This window comes from Cyprinodon tularosa, unplaced genomic scaffold (genome assembly GCF_016077235.1).
Source record: "Cyprinodon tularosa strain WSP-4 unplaced genomic scaffold, ASM1607723v1 ctg1030, whole genome shotgun sequence".
NCBI lineage: Eukaryota > Metazoa > Chordata > Actinopteri > Cyprinodontiformes > Cyprinodontidae > Cyprinodon > Cyprinodon tularosa.
This window is the reverse complement of record NW_024037817.1, coordinates 90,794-110,951: the sequence shown is the minus strand read 5'-3', so window position 1 is coordinate 110,951 and position 20,158 is coordinate 90,794. Positions and strand designations below refer to the sequence as shown.

General features: G+C 38.7%; 1 protein-coding gene across 8 annotated transcripts in view; it reads left to right on the top strand.

The window, feature by feature from the left end:
- LOC119780932 (supervillin-like) overlaps positions 1 to 20,158 on the top strand; it is an 82,882-nt gene that overhangs the window by 31,591 nt on the left and 31,133 nt on the right. For 6 of the 8 annotated variants that reach the window (XM_038281222.1, XM_038281218.1, XM_038281216.1 and 3 more), the window contains exons 7-16: positions 4 to 1,314; positions 2,161 to 2,334; positions 2,447 to 2,484; positions 3,972 to 4,036; positions 4,406 to 4,542; positions 4,643 to 4,738; positions 6,924 to 7,206; positions 7,578 to 7,634; positions 13,617 to 14,304; positions 16,507 to 16,984. In XM_038281222.1, coding sequence (XP_038137150.1) covers positions 4 to 1,314; positions 2,161 to 2,334; positions 2,447 to 2,484; positions 3,972 to 4,036; positions 4,406 to 4,542; positions 4,643 to 4,738; positions 6,924 to 7,206; positions 7,578 to 7,634; positions 13,617 to 14,304; positions 16,507 to 16,984 — 3,327 coding nt within the window. The remainder of the gene's footprint in view (positions 1 to 3; positions 1,315 to 2,160; positions 2,335 to 2,446; positions 2,485 to 3,971; positions 4,037 to 4,405; positions 4,543 to 4,642; positions 4,739 to 6,923; positions 7,207 to 7,577; positions 7,635 to 13,616; positions 14,305 to 16,506; positions 16,985 to 20,158) is intronic. The other 2 variants (XM_038281201.1, XM_038281230.1) reach the window with 2 other exon arrangements.

The following is a 20,158-nucleotide window of genomic DNA, read 5'->3' as shown; positions in this document are numbered from 1 at the left end:
AAGAATCCGAGTAAGGGAACGGTATTCAAGGGAAGACACTCCACGGAAGCCCCCTGATCAATGTCTAGATATGCATCACCAAAACAGACATCATAGCCATGGGAGCACTGCTACGTATACAACACAGCATTCAGAACACACCCAACATAGGACTGCTCCACAACCCCAGCCCACTCTGGGCCACCATCCCGCTCCTTTCACAACAACAACTGAATATCAGCCACCTGGCCCTGCTTTGGACTCTCAGCAAAGTGTGGCCATGAACGTTCCCATGCAAATGGTGACATCATCAGGAGTTCCAGAAGTTCAACCCCGAAGAAGGGTGAGCACTGACCAAATGTATGCTGCACATAGGGAGGCAAGAATGGAAGCAAGACAGATCCTAAAAGAAGAAGCACAGACAGAGGGCCTGCTGAAGAGCAGGAAGGCAGTTTTACCCTCTGAAATTCGCCGAAGGGAAAGGAGCGTAGATGACACTCACAGGGGCCGACATGCTGACACTGACTGGCAAAACACCAGCCCGGAGTGGAGGAGGAGAAGTCATGTGGAGGAAGACTGGGATTATGAACGACCAAGGGAGAGGGGTAGGGAAAGAAAAGCTCAGAGAATCAGGGAAAGGGTAAAAGAAAATATTGCCAGTCATGACAGCCAAGAGGAGGGAGTTTCCCGATCTTTGCAGCCCGCCTACAACTCTGCACGTTATCAGGCAAGGCAGGATAACACAGTGGAGTCCATGCACCATCAAGAGTCCCAAAGGAATCGGTATAAGCCCTCAGAGCAGAACCAGTATGAAGTCAGAAAGGTTGAACATAGAGCTCAAATTCAGCAAGACCTTCAAAGACAGCATCAGCAAAATCTGTTCAGGCAATCCCAGGAGAACCAGGGACCGTTTCAAGGACAATATGAGCTGCAAACAAAGGAGACCCCAAGGAAACAGGACGACTTTCAAACTCAACAAAAATATCCCGAAAATAAGAAAGAGATGGTGGCTCACCAGGGGCTAACACAGCATGAGAGGTTTGACTCTGCTGCCTACCTCCAAATGGACCCTTCTTTGCCTCAGGCTAAACAAAGAAGCATGGAAATAAGTGGAGGGCCCAAACCCAAGATACGAACCCGCTCCATGTCCGATATAGGTGTAAGCCAACACTCCAAATTGTATCATACTGAGAGAGGAGGGGACAGGAGAGAGGCCGTCAGAATTGTCCCTCCACCTGGGATGGCTAACGGGGAAGTAAGCACCCTGGACACGAGGGTGTCAGTAGCACAGCTGCGACATTCTTATCTGGAGAATGCCAACCGGAAGCCAGAGCTGTAGGTTTGCTGGCATGAACTCTTTTTTTTAAATTACGTTTTCTCAGAGCATCATTGGTCTAATTTATCAAAAACAGAATGACTGAGGTATAAGTGATACCTATAACAACAAAGCTGCATGTAACATGTCTGTTGTGTTTGTTTGGAGTTAAGATGGAATGTAATTTACTGCTTCATGCATGCTTCATCTATCCAGTCATTTTCAATGCTTTCTTAATATTGTTAGGGTTGGTGTCTAGCTCAATAGGTCAAAGGCAGGGCAAGAGACAAATGACTGAATTAACTAAGTATACACTCACATCAGCATTTTTTTTTAAGGAAACTAAAATACTGGGTGAGAAAATGCTCCCAAAATAAATAGATAAAAGAAACATATACAGTCTGCATGGAATGGCCCCAGCTAAGATTTGGACTCTCTTGCAATGAGTTAACAGTGCTAACCAGTATCCCACTTGGACGCAACACAATGCAAGTTACCATAAAATAAAGACTACTAATGTTCAGTTATGCTCAACTATCAATGTTCTGTACCGGCACAATTCAGTGTGAGATCCTATGGTAAAATCTCCAGCAGACTTTGGCAGGTGGTTAATCTTAAACCACTTACCAACATTGAGAGCTACCTTTTAATGCATGTTTTGAATATAATATAAGATCTCTATGAAAACCCAGGCATGCCAGAACTACTACATGATTCCTGAATGGTTACAGTTATTGATTGCTATAATATTTACACGTAATGCCTTTTCTCCCCTGGTTTGAGTAAAATGAACAAGAACATTTTCTTTTTTCTGGTTTCCCCTTCTTTATATGCTTCGGTCATACATTTAAACCCATCCACCAAAGAGAAACAAGTAAAGCAGACATCACAGCCAAGGATGTGGAGCAAGGTAGCAGCAACATCTATGGGGACAGGGGGACTCGAAGGCCTCGCCGTTATATTACTCCAGGAGAAAGTCGCAAGTCGGAGAGGTTCAGGACTCAGCCTATCACTTCAGCAGAGCGTTTGGAATCCGACAGGTAGGTAGATAAGGCTATTTATTATTGTCCATAGTCCCATACTATAGGGATTCAGTTCCCTTAGCCAAAGAAAAATTGTCTGTGATGTTAACGTTTCATTTTGTTCCTCCAGATCACGTCTAAGCCCATCACAACTACAAGAGGCTGAAGGTAACTACAGTCTTATAACAAAGAAATCTTTTGAAGATCTGAGATCTAAATTATGTTTTGTAATTAGTTATTATTTAGTGAAACACAGTGAACACTTGAGTGTTTTGAAACATCTAACATCTGAAATTTCTGATATCAGGTTGGGTTTATAGATAACGAATCAGTAGAGCCCTGATTTAAAGGAGTAATTGGCTGTAATAACAACAACTGGAAGGGATTGTGTTGATTGCAAAAAGGCATTTCAAGCTCATGCTATATTGGGACTTAAAAGTATATTTAACTTTAGCGTAACAGATGGGGTTTCTGATTTATAGTTAGCATGTTAGGAAGTCTTTCAATAAAATTGTTTTTCTCTTGTCTGTCAATATTTACATTTACATTGGAATGAAACACTGCTAATTGCATCAAAACAGTAGAATTTTTTCCTGTCATTTTAATACACAGGGCAGTGTATTTAGCACAGCTCTGGATTATTGTACTAAATACAGAAAAACCTTGTTCATAGTTCTTTTTCTTTGATTTTAGCCCTGATTGTTTTCCTTGGGGTTTTTTGTTTTATCATGCAACAGAAAATTGTTCCTTAAACATCTTACGTTTTACTTCCCTTTATAATTATTTGCAGCAAAATGCTGCAATGCTGGTTTAGATGATGTTTGTAGAGGATCCAAATGCAGACACAGAAGCAAAGTTGGTTTCTTGTAGGTTTGATGATGAAGTGATGGAAACACAAGCATGAATCCAGACTGAAGAGGTGTGGATAGAAGCAGCTAAAGGGGAAAGGAGAGGCGCAACAAAAGGCTACGTTCACACCGCAGCCTGAAGTGACCCAACTCCGATTTTTTTGCCCATATGCGACCTGGATCTGATCTTTTCATGGCAGTCTGAACAACAGAGATCTGATTTTTTTCCCAATTCAACCCAAGCCACTTGGCTATGTGGTCCTGAATCCGATACGAATCTAATCTTTTCAAATGCTACCTGTGTCTGAACGGCCAGGTCGTATTTGTCTGACCTGAATGCCATTAGTAACCGACATAGGTCGCTATTCTGCTTCTTGCTACACAGAAGTGGCAAAAAACAAACAAACATCCTGGCGGACGATGTTGCGGAGAGCTGTATGTTTTTTAACCATCTTGAAAAGATTAGGTTTTAAGGTTGGGAAAGATGGCTAGATGCGCTCCACCACTACATCTATTTTTACTTCCGTAAACACGAAGCACGCTGGCTTGTGACGTCATTGCATCCTCTACTGCGCATGCGGGACACTTAAGTTGTATGAATGCAGTTTTCACAGGAGATCACATACAAGTCACATATATTCGGAAATGTGAACGGCAACGCAAAAAAAATCTGATTTCACACAAAAATCAGAATTGAGCACCAAGGCCTGCAGTGTGAACGTAGCCAAAGACTAAACAGGGCTAAACTAAAATGACTGTCATTTACGTAAAAATAAATGTTTTGGAATTTAATGTTTATATTTTCAGGAGATGAAGAAAAAGTGGATGAGAGAGCCAAGATGAGTGTGGCTGCAAAACGGTCCCTCTTCAGGGTACATTTTTGCCTTTTTCCCTCTTGTAGGATATATATCTGACACTGTTTACCTTTTTAGACAAGTTAATATTGTATAAATAAGCTGAACTTACCTTCTGCAACTTTCACAATGTTCACTGAGCAACTTATAAAGCTGTCTGAAATATATATACATATATATATATATATATATATATATATATATATATATATATATATATATATATATATATATATATATATATATATATATATATATATAATATATATATATATATATATATATATATATATATATATATATATATATATATATATATATATAGGTATATACCTATATATATATTTATATGTTATGTGATATTTTCCTGGCATTCCCTTTTTTTAGGAGTTAGAAAAAACATCTGAGGGAGGTGTTCCCAAACCGCGCTCAAGGAATGCTGCCATAGAGCGACGCCTGCGAAGAGTTCAGGACCGCTCTCACACACAACCTGTGACCAGCAAAGAGGTGGTCAATGCTTCCAGGTAAATGTCAATCTTACTTTTATTTTTTTTCCTCCTTCATCTACATTTCCTGTTTCTTTTGTAACAAATAAAGCTTTGTCTATTTGTCTCGACTTTTTAGTGAAGCTACTAAATCCTCCCAACCACAGGGGGAGCCAACAAGTCCAAATCAAGCCCGGAGCCCTATGGTAGCCAGCACCAGTCTAACTAGCATCAGGTGGGCGTGGCCTTCTTGCAATGCTTGCATATCTTCTCCAATATATCATTTGAACATCTTATTTAAATATTGTGATATGCTCAGGGAAATATCTGGTTTTACTTTGACCTATGCAATATTGTCTTGCAGAAAACTAATTAATATTCAATTATTTTTTAAGCACAGAAGTAATTAACACTATTAGATTGTTTCTATGAGATAACACAGCAACTTGTAAACATAATGATACTTCAAACATGATGATAATTATGACTTATTCATACGCTTTAACACAAAATTTGTTAACAGACTGAAAATAAACTGAGCTTTTCAGAATGTCTGATTTAAATAAATTTCATATAAAACGCCAAAAACACTGAGCGGTGCCCTAATGTTCCTGCAGAAGGATTTAGCTTCTCTATACTTAAAAAATAATTCATGATATATTTTTATTTTATTTTAACCTAGAGAAATTGTTATGAAAACAGGGCATTGAGGGATTAGCTAGACTTTCAAAGCCATTTACTTTATTTTATTTAGGTGATTAACACAATTCTAATGTTTATAGATCCACAGTTGTTTTGCTTTATTTTTAGCTGCTCTTTTTCGTTTTATGAAAATGTTTTAACCATTTACAGAGCTATGGAATGACTCTATGGTTTTAACATGTTTTGAACTGTATGCTATGTGTCTGAATGCTCTAATGTAGAAGCAAATATGGATATGAAGCAGCGATGTGAGGAATTTGCAAACATTTATCAGGTTGCAATTGTCTTTTGGCACTAACACGACAGAAGAAGGAATTATCAAAGATAAAAAAATATGTTTTGTATTTCCCTCAAATATAAATTAGGAATTTAATTGAAAAAAAATGTGTCCATGTTAAGTAATGGATATTTTTTGTGCACTGGTGCAAATAAGAAGGGATGTTGGGATTAAATGTCTCTTGAATTTATACATTTGCTTAAATATGCACAAAATCCTATTGTTATTGCATATAATTTGTACAAATATATACTTAAATACATGCCAGAATGTAAAGGAAACAGTTGTGCTTTCTGTACAATGATGCCACGGTGCCCCCCATTAATGTTCAATTTACAAATCAAATAAAAGAGAGAAAGAAAACAAAAAAAGAACACTTTAACCCTTTTTAAGAAACTTTATCAACTTATGTTACATAATATTAACATCTTTTTTCTGTTGAGTAAATGCTCAAATCAATGGAGTGGAGTTTTTGCCCTGTTTTACAATTCAAAGTAACAATTAAATCAACCTGCAACAGATGATGTGCATATTTACCTCCCCCTGCTGGTTGTTTTAAGGACATGCACTTTAAGCTCACCCAAATGTGTTTCCTCTCTTTGTTTACTTAATGTTTTTCAAACGCATGCTGCATTTACAGCAAATACTATTAATGTTTATGCAGGAGGTTGCTACCGTGCAAAAGGTTAAAGTTTGAGCTTTTTTGTGTTGAAATCCTGAGTTTTATGTTTTGTTTTTATTTATCAAGTTTTTATCAGCACAGCAGAGGGATTACTGTAACCCTTGCAGACATGCAGGTGCATTATATTATAATCTGGCATACGTACACTGATCTACTTATGGCTCTGTTGCAGTGTCTTGTAATCTGAGACAGTTGGAACAATCGGGTTAGGCACACTTGTTTATGCTTTATTATTTAGGGAGGAATCAGAGCAGAAATTCTATTCTTGATGGCCAATTTTTTGTATTTTTCTTATTTTCTATTATGTCTACTATAATTTTAACCTGGAGAGACAGAGAAACGCTGCAATTAGGAAAGTTTTATTGACATGATTGAAGTACGATTTTTGCCGCTTGGGCCCCGGCAGAAGACTTTGATGCTGTGAATCGAAATTTGCTTGGATGAATAATATACAGTAGGGAAAGGATTAGAGTAGTCTCTCCCCCCCCAGGGACCAGACACTGCTGGTAGAATAAAGGAGAAGGTGAGGTGAACTGAGAACATTCTCAGACATAGGAGAGGATATGGGGCGGACGTAGGTGAAAGTTCACTATTGTTTGGAGGGAAGCTAGGAGTCTTATAGATTGAATTTTTGTTCAACTGTCATTTGTCTGATATTTAGTAATAAAAAGTTTCACCCTCATGGCAGGGGGAGAAGGTTCAAGGTTGTTGTTTATATTCCTCTGAGAAGCTTCTGATATATTACCTTCACATCCGCAGCATTAAGGCCTCTTCTCAACCAAGCTCCTTGGCTCAAGAGCAGGGGACGGAAACACAGGATATCCAGAAACGGAGTCCGGCTGGCAGAGAGGAAAATGGCGAACAGCCTTTGCCCGAGGAGCCGGACTTTTCAACCCTCAGCCTGTCAGAGAAAATGGCTCTTTTTAACCGCCTCGCCCAACCCACAGACAAACCAGCAGAAGGATCTCGTGGGGACACTCGCCAACGAAGAGCAAACGCCCGCTTCCAAACCCAACCCATCACCCTGGGAGAAGTGGCGCAGGTAGAGTGGTTTCAACACCAATTAATCTTGTGTGTTTAAATATATCTGTATTTTTCATCACATAAGCATATAATCACTCTTAGAATTGTCATCTATTGTGATACATTTGGAAAATGTGCCTGTTCTGTTTAAAATAGAGAAGTTTACTTGAATTTTAATGTTATAGCAACAAATCAAATCTGACCTACAATCTTTTTTGTTAGGGAGTGATTGCAATGATTGTTGTTGGGAGGCAGAACCTCAAAGAAAAGCTGTGTGATTTATAAAAATACTTCCTTAGAGACAGAATGCCTGATGTAAAAAAAAAAAAAAAAAGGGTCATCATCATTTTGTCAATAGTGAGTCATGATCAATAACTGGTGTCCACACAGGAAACTGTAACCTCTGCGGTATGTAACAGGGACTTAGACGCCCCTCAGGGAGAACACGTAAGAACCTGCGCTGTCCATGTCTGGTTCTGGCTTTCTATGGACCTGTTTGGTCATGATCGTGAACATTGTCTGTGTTTTATTTGGTAGTGGTTTTTATGTCAACGACTTAAGCACGATAAATGCTAAATGTTACGTGCAGCATGTGACATGAGTCTAGGATGCTGTGTTTGTTTGGATGTTTTGGATACAGGTGCTTCTAAGACATGCTTGTTTGTTGGACAAGTATGGCATATTTTGAAGTGGGAAAGTATTAAATATTTTTTTGTCTTGTGCATTTATTTATCTTTTTATTCAGAGTTATATTCTGATCAACATGTTTTGTTCTGGACGCTGATCTTAGTCATTTTAGGAATTGGGATTTGCCAATACAGGTGCATTATGTTCTCAGCCATATTAAAGTAGAATAACACTACATTACATTAGCAACACATGGTACCCTATATATTGTAATTGTGCCCCAACTAATAACTCACCAATGATACTGCAGTTTCTCTTAACTGTAATATTCTACATATACACTATGAAGATTGTCCTAAAATAAGGGATTTTTATTCATTTATTTGTTTATTTATTTTTTAACATACAATGAGATTAAATTGCCTGTCAAGAATTTGGAGAAATTCCCTATGATGATGTCATGTTTTCTATAAGCTCTTAAAGGAATAGTACACCCAAAACATGATTAGCCTTCATTTTCTACTCACCCCCATGCTGAACAACACTCTGGAGTACTTTTTTGATATCTCAAATGCATCTGGAGATCTGGGAGGCTTCTTGCTGTCTGCTGACATTCAAATAATGGAGGTCTATGGCGCCCGAGGCAGAAAGGTCCATAAAAGTCCACAAAAAACGTGTCAATATTCCTCCATACTGCTCATCCAATGTATTCCAAGTGTCCTGAGTGGGTAGCATCCAGAATTTACTCGAAACGAAGTCATTTAGAATGTTTTTAGAGCATAAACAGTAGTGTATATGATTTCCTGAGAGCGCGCACATGCGCGTTCATGACGCTACGGAAGCCGGCAGACCAAATCAGATGAAAGTGCGCATTCAGCGTCTGCTCTGCCAATAATGCAAGCGTAGAAGAAGAAATGTGCTGTTTACCTGTGCAAAGAAAGAAACAACGAAAGAAAAATGTCTGAGGACTTCAGTGTTGAGGAAGAGCATGAGTTCTTTGCTGAGCTGAATGCGCACTTTCGTCTGGTTTGGTCTGCCGCGGTTTCCGTAGACTCGTGAACGCACTTTTAGGAAATCCTATACACTACTGTTTATGCTCTAAAAACATTCTAAATGACTTCCTTTCGATAAGTTCTGGATGCTACCCACTCAGGACACTTGGAATACATTGGACGAGCAGTATGGAGGAATATTGACACGTTTTTTGTGGACTTTTATGGACCTTTCTGCCTCGGGCGCCATAGACCTCCATTATTTGAATGTCAGCAGACAGCAAGAAGCCTCCCAGATCTCCAGATGCATTTGAGATATCAAAAAAGTACTCCAGAGTGTTGTTCAGCATGGGGGTGAGTAGAAAATGAAGGCTAATCATGTTTTGGGTGTACTATTCCTTTAATAGGTTTGGTTCACTATTTTCTAACTTAAGTAGTGTTACACCTCTTCTTCAACACTGCTGTCTGTTGTGGCATCAATGGCCAAATCAAAAGAATTTAGCCAAGATATCAGGAATTAAACTCTGGGCTACTGTAAGATTAATTAAAGGTATAGTGGAGGATGTTCTTTTTCCGTGTGAGTCATCAAAATAAGTGGCCCTCTGAATTGTCAATCATTCTGTTGATATGTTTCTATGTAAGGCTGTCCTATGTGCTCCTCCCCATTTTCACTTACTGGTGGTGAGTCTGCAATAGTGGAAAAATTGCAAATGTTCTTTAAAAAAGTAAGCTTGTATGAGCGATGCAAACTGCAACTTTTAAACAGAGCGTATACGAGGAAAAATAAGCTCCTGTATGCACTCGCACGTGTCTAATAGGCGTTCCCTCTTGGGAGCTGGTACAGGGCTGTGCATGTGCATTTTTTTTTTCAAAGTGGAGAGGGTGGGTCTTTTCAAAAATTCGTGAATATCCTCCACTATACCTTTTATCTACAACTCCTAGATGCCTAATACCAGTCACGGTTCATGGCTATCGTTGTGGACCCAAATTCAGAGTACAAGAGGATGGAATGATAAACCCAGACTCCATAGTCCAGAACAGAACCGAGCAACAAGAAACTCAAGAGCCAAAACTAGGAGACACTAGGGAGGAATAAACCTAAAAAAATGACAAGGATCCAGAAATGAGTGACTGAACAGGAGGTTTATAAATGGGAGACGGAAACAATGGGAGGACTAATTAGCTGATAATTCTGTAACCAGAAGGAGCAAAGGGGAAAGGAAAGGACATACATAAGAATACAAAAAAAATGTAAATCTAGAGAACAACACAGAACAAAAAAAGCATACTTGAGAATCCAAAAACAAAAAAATTTAACAGAAACAAGAAGGCCAGAAAGTAAAATCATAACAACAGAAATATATGACAGATATGAGCCACTGGAATACAATGTTGGGAAGGAACAGCCATCACACTATTTAAAAAGGCTGCTCTGACCCAGGAATTAGTGTTTTATTCTGTAAAATATGTATGAGAAAGACCTTATGAAGTTGGTAACAGAAACAAAATATAATTTTTGTCCACTGAGAAATGAGACCAGAGCAAACACTGACTAAAAGGCTACCCGGAAAGTGAGCATCCATCACTGTTAGAGAAACAAACAAAGCAGAATTACAGTCTGTAAATCAGTCAGAGACAAATACTCAAATCTTTGGAAATATTTCTTTTTTATTGATTAAACTAAAACTAAAGAGTATGGTCGTCTTGCAGATGAAAAAACCCCAGAATCGTACAAGGTCAAGAATACCATCCTAAATGTGGAAGGCGGAACTGTTGCACTTCAGAGGAAAGATGGCTTTATGAGGAAAGAACAGCGATACATGATACAATTTTGTCCCTATTACCACATCTTGTGGTCACAACAAAATAGACACTCAACTTGTAAAACAAATCACATACTGTATCATAAAACCACTTTGTCATCGCTTTAACTTTAATTTTTCCAAGGTTATTGTCCCACCAGAATTAAACGTGGCCAGTATTTTGCCCAATCAGATAATGTTATATCCATACTTCCTGTTATATCCAAAATCTTATCTACAGCAGACTGAACAGTTTCCTCCGTAGAAACAGTATATTATATGAACAGTACGGCTTTCACTAGGGCCATTCAACTTACATGGCTATTGCTTATCTGATAGAGGAACAATAGATCTCGCGATAGGAAGCAATATTAATTGCCGTATTCCATGACTTGTCAACAGCATAGATCATGGGATACTCTTAATAAGTTTGTAATCATTCTGTGTTTTTAACATATTTTCAGATTATTTGAAGAATAGAAAACAATTTGTTCGTTTTAAGGGCACTAACTCTCCCCAGTTGGACATCAAATATGGAGTTCCACAAGGCTCCATCCTTGGACCACTATTATTTTTGTTCATGATTTATATAAAGTCTCAAATACTTTGTCAACAATTTTGTTTGCAAATGACATAATTTTCTAATCAGATTCTTATCTTGAACATCTGGTTTAAGCAATCAACAGTGAGCTGTATAAACATTCCAGGTAGTTTAAGTCAAACTAATTATCTAGCTAAATGTAACAAAGGACTTCTATTGTTTAATAGTGATAAAACTATAACTTCCCATAGAAATCTCAAGGTGATGATTGATAATGAAATTTATTCAGTATCAGTAGTAGTTAATTAATGATAAATTGTCTTTGAAATCTCACATTAACAATATTTCATGTAAAATTACGTGAAACTTTGGTCATTTGAGTAAAATCTGTTATTTACTGGATAAATAATTCTACCCTGATGCTTTATTGCTCTTTGAACTACCCCTACATTAATTATTACCATATTCAACTAAGCTTTAGCTCTGTTTATCTCCTTCAAAAACACTGTGTATGGATTATTTCGCATTCAGCCTACTTAACCTGTTCACAAACTATTTTCCATGAATTACGTATTCCATGTAATTTAGGTAAACTTTCTTCATATTTTCCAGTTTGTGTACAAAGAAATTAATCAATTGTTTTCTCAAACATTGAATATTTTAGAAAGATTAATAAAAATCATGATTATACAATTAATAAAATTCCACTTTTACAGCCATCCGGCACATCTTTATCTCAATTTCGTCGTCACTTCAGAGGAGCTAAACTATTTAATCAGCTTCGTCTGCATTTCTTGGATTTCTCACCCAATGTATTGTATAATCTGTTAGAAATTGGAGACTGAGACCAGAGATGGGAAGTAACGAAGTACAAATACTTCGTTACTGTACTCAAGTAGATTTTTCTGATATTTTTACTTTACTTTACTACTTATTTTTATGGCGACTTTTTACTTCTACTCCTTACATTTTTACACAAATATCTGTACTTTCTACTCCTTACATTTTAAAAAAATTGGCTCGTTACTTTAGTTTTGAATCATTTCAATGGAGTTACCGTTATTATTTTTCACGTCATCAATACCAAATTCAATCTAATTGGATGGGAATCTACGTTGCATTTGACGCACCACTACAAGATGAATCGACAGATTCGGCGGTATTCATTCGCGGCAAATCATTGCAGCTTGGTGGCGGTGGCGTTAGCATAGTAGTATGGACGACGAGATGATTGAAAATGAACACAACTGAGATCTAGTCCTATTGGCAGACATCCATTTAAAATGTAGGCAACGGCATGAAAAAAGTGGTTTCTACTTTTACTTTTATACTTTAAGTAAATTTACAAGCCTGTACTTTGTTACTTTTACTTGAGTAAAGAAGTTTAATCAGTACTTCCACTTTTACCAGAGTATTTTTTAACACAAGTACCTGCACTTTTACTCAAGTACAGAAAGTGAGTACTTTTGCCATCTCTGACTGAGACACAGCAGACTGCAAGGAACAAAGCTTCCTTTTAATTTAGACACTTGCAAGCGGAGATCTCACAGTTACACCGAATCTCTCAGTGAGCTCTGACTGGAGTGGCTCATTCCCCCTCTACATATAGATCACTTTCGCACGTAAAAGAGGTTACAAAACATTAACAGAAACTCTTTTGCACAACACAATGGTTTCCACAGAACTGACCTCTCGAGGTGTTTTTTTATAGTAACTATTTTACCACTAATTGCTCTTGCTTGTTACTGTTCAAAGAAAACACATATTTCAAATTGACCGTTCCCAGCTTCTGTGCAGATGTTTATCCTGTTTAGATACTCTGCTAAGTTTCTGCAAGGTCATCTTACATCCTTGTGACCTTTAACAATTTTATCTTCACAGTATTCAAACAGGCAGTCAAACAGTATATTCAAAAGTCCAACTCACACCTTCCAATGCAGTAATTATCTTAATTTGATGTACTTCATAGTACAATGTTTTCTGTCCTACTTTTTATTTTATTTTTTGTGGGGCCTTTGTTTAAGTATAATATCTGTTCATGCAGTTTTGTCCTTCTGTGTGCTTATTAATGTGCAGAAATGCTAACCAACAAGCCAATCATCTTAATTAGGGAAACTCTATAAGCTCCTCTTGGATTCTTCTCTTCCTTGCATCTTGACGATCATTTTATTCTGCATGGTTTTTTTTTATTGTTTTTTTTAATAGTAAATAACAAAAAAGAACAAAAGAAAATTAACATTTCTCTAAATGTGTGGTATTCAGGAGTTAAAATGTGTATTTATAACTGACCTCAAAGGGCAAAAAACTTTAGTTCAGTTTTATATAATAAGAGTAAATGGGTTTCTTAAACAACCAAGGCAAATATGGGGTTTCTTTGTGTTTAATATTCCTGCTAAATTGCTTAAAAGCCATCTTGTCATGTGTGGCAGCCTAAGTTTTTTAAGCATCTCTTTTGCTACATTTTTAGGTAAAAAGCGGAGGTGAAATTAAACTGGAGCCGCTGTCAGCCTCCCTGGTTCGATCTGTAGCAGCCGTCACTTCGCAGGCCTCCGTCACCATGGTAACCATGGCCCCACACAGCAGCGACAGGGATGGTTTTCATCCAGAGAAATCGACTGCCATCCCGTATGCCCCTGCCCAACAACAGGCCCCCAGCAGCACTAACATCCACCAGGAGAGGGCGGCAGGCTATTTCTCACTGACCAAGAGGGGGATCCAGGGCCACAGTGAGGGGGAGCCTGATTCCTCCCCCATCCTTCTTGATAGTCCAGAGAAAGAAGGGGCCCCTCCTGCTCTCCCTCCATCCTTACTGGGTCAAAGACAGCAGAGAGAGGCACCGGCAGAGGTCTGGAAAGTGAAGCAAGTAGAGGAGAAGAAAGCTGGAGGGAGAGAGCAGGGAGGAGCCAGAGAAGATTGTGTTCAGGAGAAGCTGCACTCCTCTGACAGGGACAGAGGGGACCAGCTGCAGCATCCTCAGCACGCTGCCGAGCCTTCTTTGTGGCGGGGAGAGCAGGAGCCTCTGCCCAACAGGAGAGCTGCAGATTCCCAGGAGGGTGGGGAGAGAATAAGAGGAAAAGGAGGACAACTAATAGAGGCTGCAGCACCTTACAGCTCCTCCACACAGGAGCTGAAGGGAACCCAGGGAGGCATCTCAGGTAAGAAATATATCTGACTTATATAGAAAAGATGTGCATTTTAGAATAAAGCAAAAAACAGATATGTGAATATATATATATATATATTTATATTAATAAATAAATAAATAAATAGGAAAGAAAGCATAGGAAAATAGAAATTCCAACCAAAATGGGTTTGTTTCTATTATCCTCATTGTCTTCAGTAGCATGCTCCCACGCATGACTGCTTTGTGCTGGATCCACACACACACACCCCTCCACACACATCCATCCCAGCTGGGAGTGTTTGATTTGGCTGATGAAGAGAGGCGTTTTTTTTTTAGACTGCATCTAATTAGCATATTTTTCCATGAATGTACCTCATGAATCTCTTTGTCTGGAAAGAGCAGCCCTTCCCTCATAATAGCCCAAAAGATTTTAGATCAACTGTATTCCCAGCACTGTCGTGACCCATAAAGGAGCTATGGTCCCCTTTGCACCACTTTACGCCAGTGGATCACACATTCACATACAACAGCAAAATGGGCCTGACCTGCTTTTATCTGCTACTGTAGACTGTGTCCAGAGAGGGTTTTCTTACCATTCATGCACACAAGCAGTGCGGAGAGAGATGAAAGCACAGAAAGAGAACAGGGCAACACATGCACTTAAATAAAGCAGCTACCGGTATTAGTTTTGCATGACCCTGCCTTTATTAGTGCCCACAATTCAAGCCTGTCAAAAAGTTAGTCACTCTCCTTTTGGTGACACTGTAAACCTTCCAGTCTGCATGATCGGAATTTATTTCATTTTACATTTTATAGCCCCCCCCACACACACACACACACACACACACAAAAAGCAATCACTTCATCACAAGAAAAAGCTGACATTAGTCCATATTTCACTGTAGTTGGTCCTATAGGCTGTTAGGTGTTGTTCCCCAACACCACAAGTAGGAATTTGCACAAATATATCGTCATTAGCAATAAAACAGGAGAAATTATAAACCAATTTTAATGAAAATGTACATTTTTGTAAACATCAGCAAACGTCTCACAAAACAGGGATAAACAGAATTTAAACACTTTGAACGAGAGTTTTAATTAGTTTTTAAACATGAATTCAAAGGATGTTTTGTTTTGCATTATTTTTCATATTCCTAAGAAAAAACATAGGAATATTGTTAAACATCTAGTAGTGACAAAGCCAAAAATAAAAGAAAAGACACAAAAACATTTGAACAAATATATCTGGGTCACCTTCGCTTGTAGTTATGCTCACACAATGCCATGTCATCCCTAAAGAGATCAAATGTTTACCGCTGAGCCTTTTTTGTATCTTTTTATTTATTTATTTATTTATTTTTTAACATAGAGGAATAATATATATATAAGATGTTTAAATCACATGTCTAATTTAATCTAAACTTAAAATTTATTATCATGATGTCAAACTAAGTGATCACGATTTGATGAAGAGTCGTGGGGCAGATAGATGCTGTTCATACTTAAAGATTTCAGGTATGAAAAATAACAGCTGGAGTACTAAATATAAAACCAGCAAACTGACCAGTACACTTTAGAAATAAAAGCACATTTGTCATTAATCAAAAGCGGGATTCGATTTGGATTCATACTTTCCAGTCATGGTCTTCAGTTCTTTACAGCATGTTTGGTGCAAACAGTCAGACACTTATACAACACAGTCTGAATTCATACAGCAGCATTGTTTGACGTAAAAAAAAAAACATCTTCCTGAAATATTCAGAGTTAACCCACTGCTGAATGAAAATAATTCCTATTTCAGAAGCTCAAACTTGTTTTCCTTTCATCTTCAGGCAATCAAATATGAATAATATTATTATTTCTATAGCGACACATTTATGTTTAACTTCTGGAGATTAAATAACTTTAATTTTTTACAAGAGATAAAGATAAATATTATTAATATATAATAATATAAAGAACTCAGCACTGGTAGAAATAAATTACAAAGACACAGAACACAAAGAAACTAAAAATAAACCCAAGCAGAGGGCAGAACCCTGACATCTTCAGAGAATGAAACATTGTGAAATGCATCACAATTTAGCGTTTAAAACAAGGAAACAGACAATAAGCAATGAAATACAATTAGTCTTCGGCAGGGAAACTGATTTTCATATGTCGGAATTGAAATAAACAGGATGTTCTTAATTTTAATCAGAAAAATAATGATTGTTGTTGACTCTCCCTTCAGATTTGCCAGATCATCCAGGTCCGTTGAAGCCGCTTATAGCTAAGGTATCATCCCGGACCGTGTCTTACGTTTCAAGTGGTCATCAGCAGCAGAGCGTCCTCCAGCCCCCCCAGACCCTTCCCAAACCACCTTTATACATTCAGCCACAGTCCTACTCCCAGCCCCCACAGACGTATCCCAAACCTTTCGCCCATTCCCTGCAAACCCAACCCAAACCTCAAGGACAGATCCAGTCTCTCCCTAAGCCTCACCCTCAGGCGGGCCCCCAGCCCCATCAGACCAGACCCCAGGGGCCTCCTCAGACCCCCCCTAAACCTCAATCCTTCCCCCAGGCTCTCAAGTCTCAGTCTGCACCCCCAGACCACCCTGAGGACTTCAGCAGGAACAGCATCCATTCTGGAGACCTCCTGTCCCCCACGGAGTCTGGAGACCAACTGTCTGACGGCATGTCCTCCAAACAGATGTCCATCAAGGAGAGGTAAGGGATAGCCTACTTCCTCTACATGTATATATTGACATACCATAGGGGTCTTTTGAATATTAACAGTAGAAATGCAGGACAAGTGTAACAGGGTAGAGAAATAAAGAATATCTATCAATATTTAAAATACTTTTGCCTTGCATTTTGCATTAAGGATAAAATTCTACTAAATATGTGTATTATGAGTAGAAACATGTCTTTAGAAATGACATACACATATTTACCTTAAATGTGAAATAATAAAACAAACTGTAAAGAAAATATAAATGACTTATTGTCCAAAAGGAAATAGCAGACAAACTACCAAGTGTTCTTTAGGATTATATTTTGGCAAAAGAAAAGGCTTGACTTGACAATTTTAACATTTGTTTCTTGGATTGAACAATGGATCTCTTTATTATCTTAATGAAAGAGATTTAAGGATTTCTTATAATAATACAGAGAACAACATTGAACTGAAAATTGTTTAATCAGTGGTTTCCAGTTAGAGAAGAGTTTCAAAGTAACGAGATGCACCTATGCTTCCTAAATGCAACTAAACTGATCCTCTCTGACAGGATATTTGGATAAAAACATTCACAGTCATTGCAGTGTGATTGTGGATTTTGTGCCATTTATTCTGTCATCAAGATGTGTGAATGAGACCTGTAAAAAGGTGAGATTATTTTGGCAGGATTGTTATTAAGTAAATCCACTGGATCTGTGAACACTCGTCCAGCCATACTGACCGCACACAAGAGTTTACATATACACATTCATACAGCAATATGCAGATTAGTAGAAAAGGTAACAGTCTTGGTTAGGGCTCCATCAATGCTTTGCACAAAAGGACTGGAATGGAACCTACAACTTTTTGCTCTACAAGTGCAGAGCTGAAACTGGTGGTGTAGGAGTAGAAGCTTTATTGAATAAAGTGTGCAAAGGTTTAAGATGCATGCATTTAGCTGTAGCCTTGCTGTGTGACAGCCATTAAAACAGTGGAAACTAAACTATTTGTCAAATAGTAAAAATTAAGCAGGATTATGACTCATTACACATTCAAATAGGTCTTGTAATATCGTTGGGATCCACACACAGTGAGTGACAATAATAGGGATGGTGTTGTAGGGGGGAGAGATATAGTAATTTAGAATGGCTTCGAGCTCAGTCGTTATTTTTTACCACTATAAAAACCTGATGAACATGAATGATGAAAGCTCATAGAATAATAATTTTAAGAGAGTGTAACATAAACTTGTCAAATAACAATTTAAAAGGGAAACTTTTTGAATTGCTTAAATAATAATTGATGTAAGGTCGTAGATTGTTCATCCTCCAAATATCATTTAATAAAATAAAGCTTGGAAATGTAGATCTGCCTGGGCAGAAAAGTCTGTGAGTCTGATGCTCTAATGCAGGGGTGGCGAACAAGTTAGACACAAAGAGCCGAAATCTTTAACTGTGAAAGTCCAAGAGCCACACCACACGCTGACCTGCCAAGACAGACACACACACACGCGCGCACACAAACACACATAATTAAAACCATATATTTTTCTAATAACACACTCCTCTTCTTACAACATAACCCTCAAGTGTCCACCCTCAACACACACATCAAATGCAGCTTAGCCAGAGGTAATACAGCAACTACCCTGGAGGTCAGACACCCCCCTCTCCACACACACAGGGGGGGATTTACCATTAGGCAATACTAGGCAGTTGCCTAGGGCCCCAAGTTCCTGGGGGCCCCATAAAACTCTGTTTCCATGTATGGTTAATACAACTAATCCTTATTTGTGCACATTAATTATGTTTTTGATAAAAAATCCTTTGGCTAAAATGCCATCAGAACGCTGATAAATAGAGAGGAAAAAGGGACAAGAAGAGAGGGACAAAACCTAGAACAAATAATGGATGTCTATTCTATTAACATTTCTCTATCTGTAGAATGGGTCTGTTTTATGGGTTTTCTTCTCAGGGGGCCCCCTGCCTGTCTTTGCCTAGGGCCCCAAATTTCCTAAATCCGCCCCTGCGTGCACACACCCAGGCACTGCTCTCTCTATCCCTCGCTCTGACACACGCAACTATGAACACACTTCAGATACATAGATAGGGCCTGTATAATGTAAATTGATCAATATTGAAATATTCACACAGGCATGTTTAGTCAGATGGTATTTTTTTCAAACTACATCAGAGTCACAGAGTTTCACATCACAGAGTTTCTTACCTTGCTGGAGGTGATGGGGTGATAATCTCAGTGGGATTTCTGGCATCTCTTGTTTCTAGTAATCCTCTGCAAATCAGGTTGGTATTCAGTTGTAGCCACTCGGAGCAGTTCCTTTACGTGAGTGTCAGTCAGAACGGACCGATGCTTGGACTTCACGTGTTTCAAGGTAGAAAACAGGGATTCGCAGACATATGTTGAGGAGAACATCGACCGCAGTTTTAGGGCGGCTCTTTTTACACACGGGTATTTTTCAGTTGGCACAACTCTCCAAAACGCAACAGGGCCTTCTTTCCAAAGAGATTTCAGTCTGTCATCCTCGCATAGCTCAATCATCTCCAGTTCACTCGCTGCCTCATCAGTGACAAGCGGGGATTTGAGGCAGTCTGCCTCTGCATTAAAAGGGTCGATGAGAAGAGCGATCTGTGGTCTTTTCTGCTGCAGGTCCTCAAAACGCGAAGTAAAGCTCCCGTGCAGTTGCGCAAGCATTTTCACGTACTGACCCATATTCATTTTAATGCCAGCCTTCTGCTGGGCGCTGCGCAATGAAGGAAAACGGGACAGATTGCCATTTTGAATGTGCACTTTGAACAGCTTCACCTTGTTAACAAAGGAGAATACACTTTGTGTCAGATCAGGAAGAGTTTTTAATTTCCCCTGCAGGTCCAGGTTTAGTTTGTCCAAGTGTGAAAGCATGTCCACTAAGAAAGCCAAATCCATAAGCCATTTGGGGTCTGAGAGCTGAGGGTAACTTTTGTTCTTTTCTGCCATAAACAATTTTACTGGTTCCAAAAGCTCCAAAAAGCGCGAAACCACTTTACCTCTTGAGAGCCATCTTACAGCGCAGTGCAGTGGCAAGTCACTTGGCAAGTCTGCGTCTAGGTCAGCAATGAGATTTTTGAACTGTCGGTGAGTAAGGGCATGCGTGCGGATGTAGTTCACAATCTCCATCGGTTTCATGA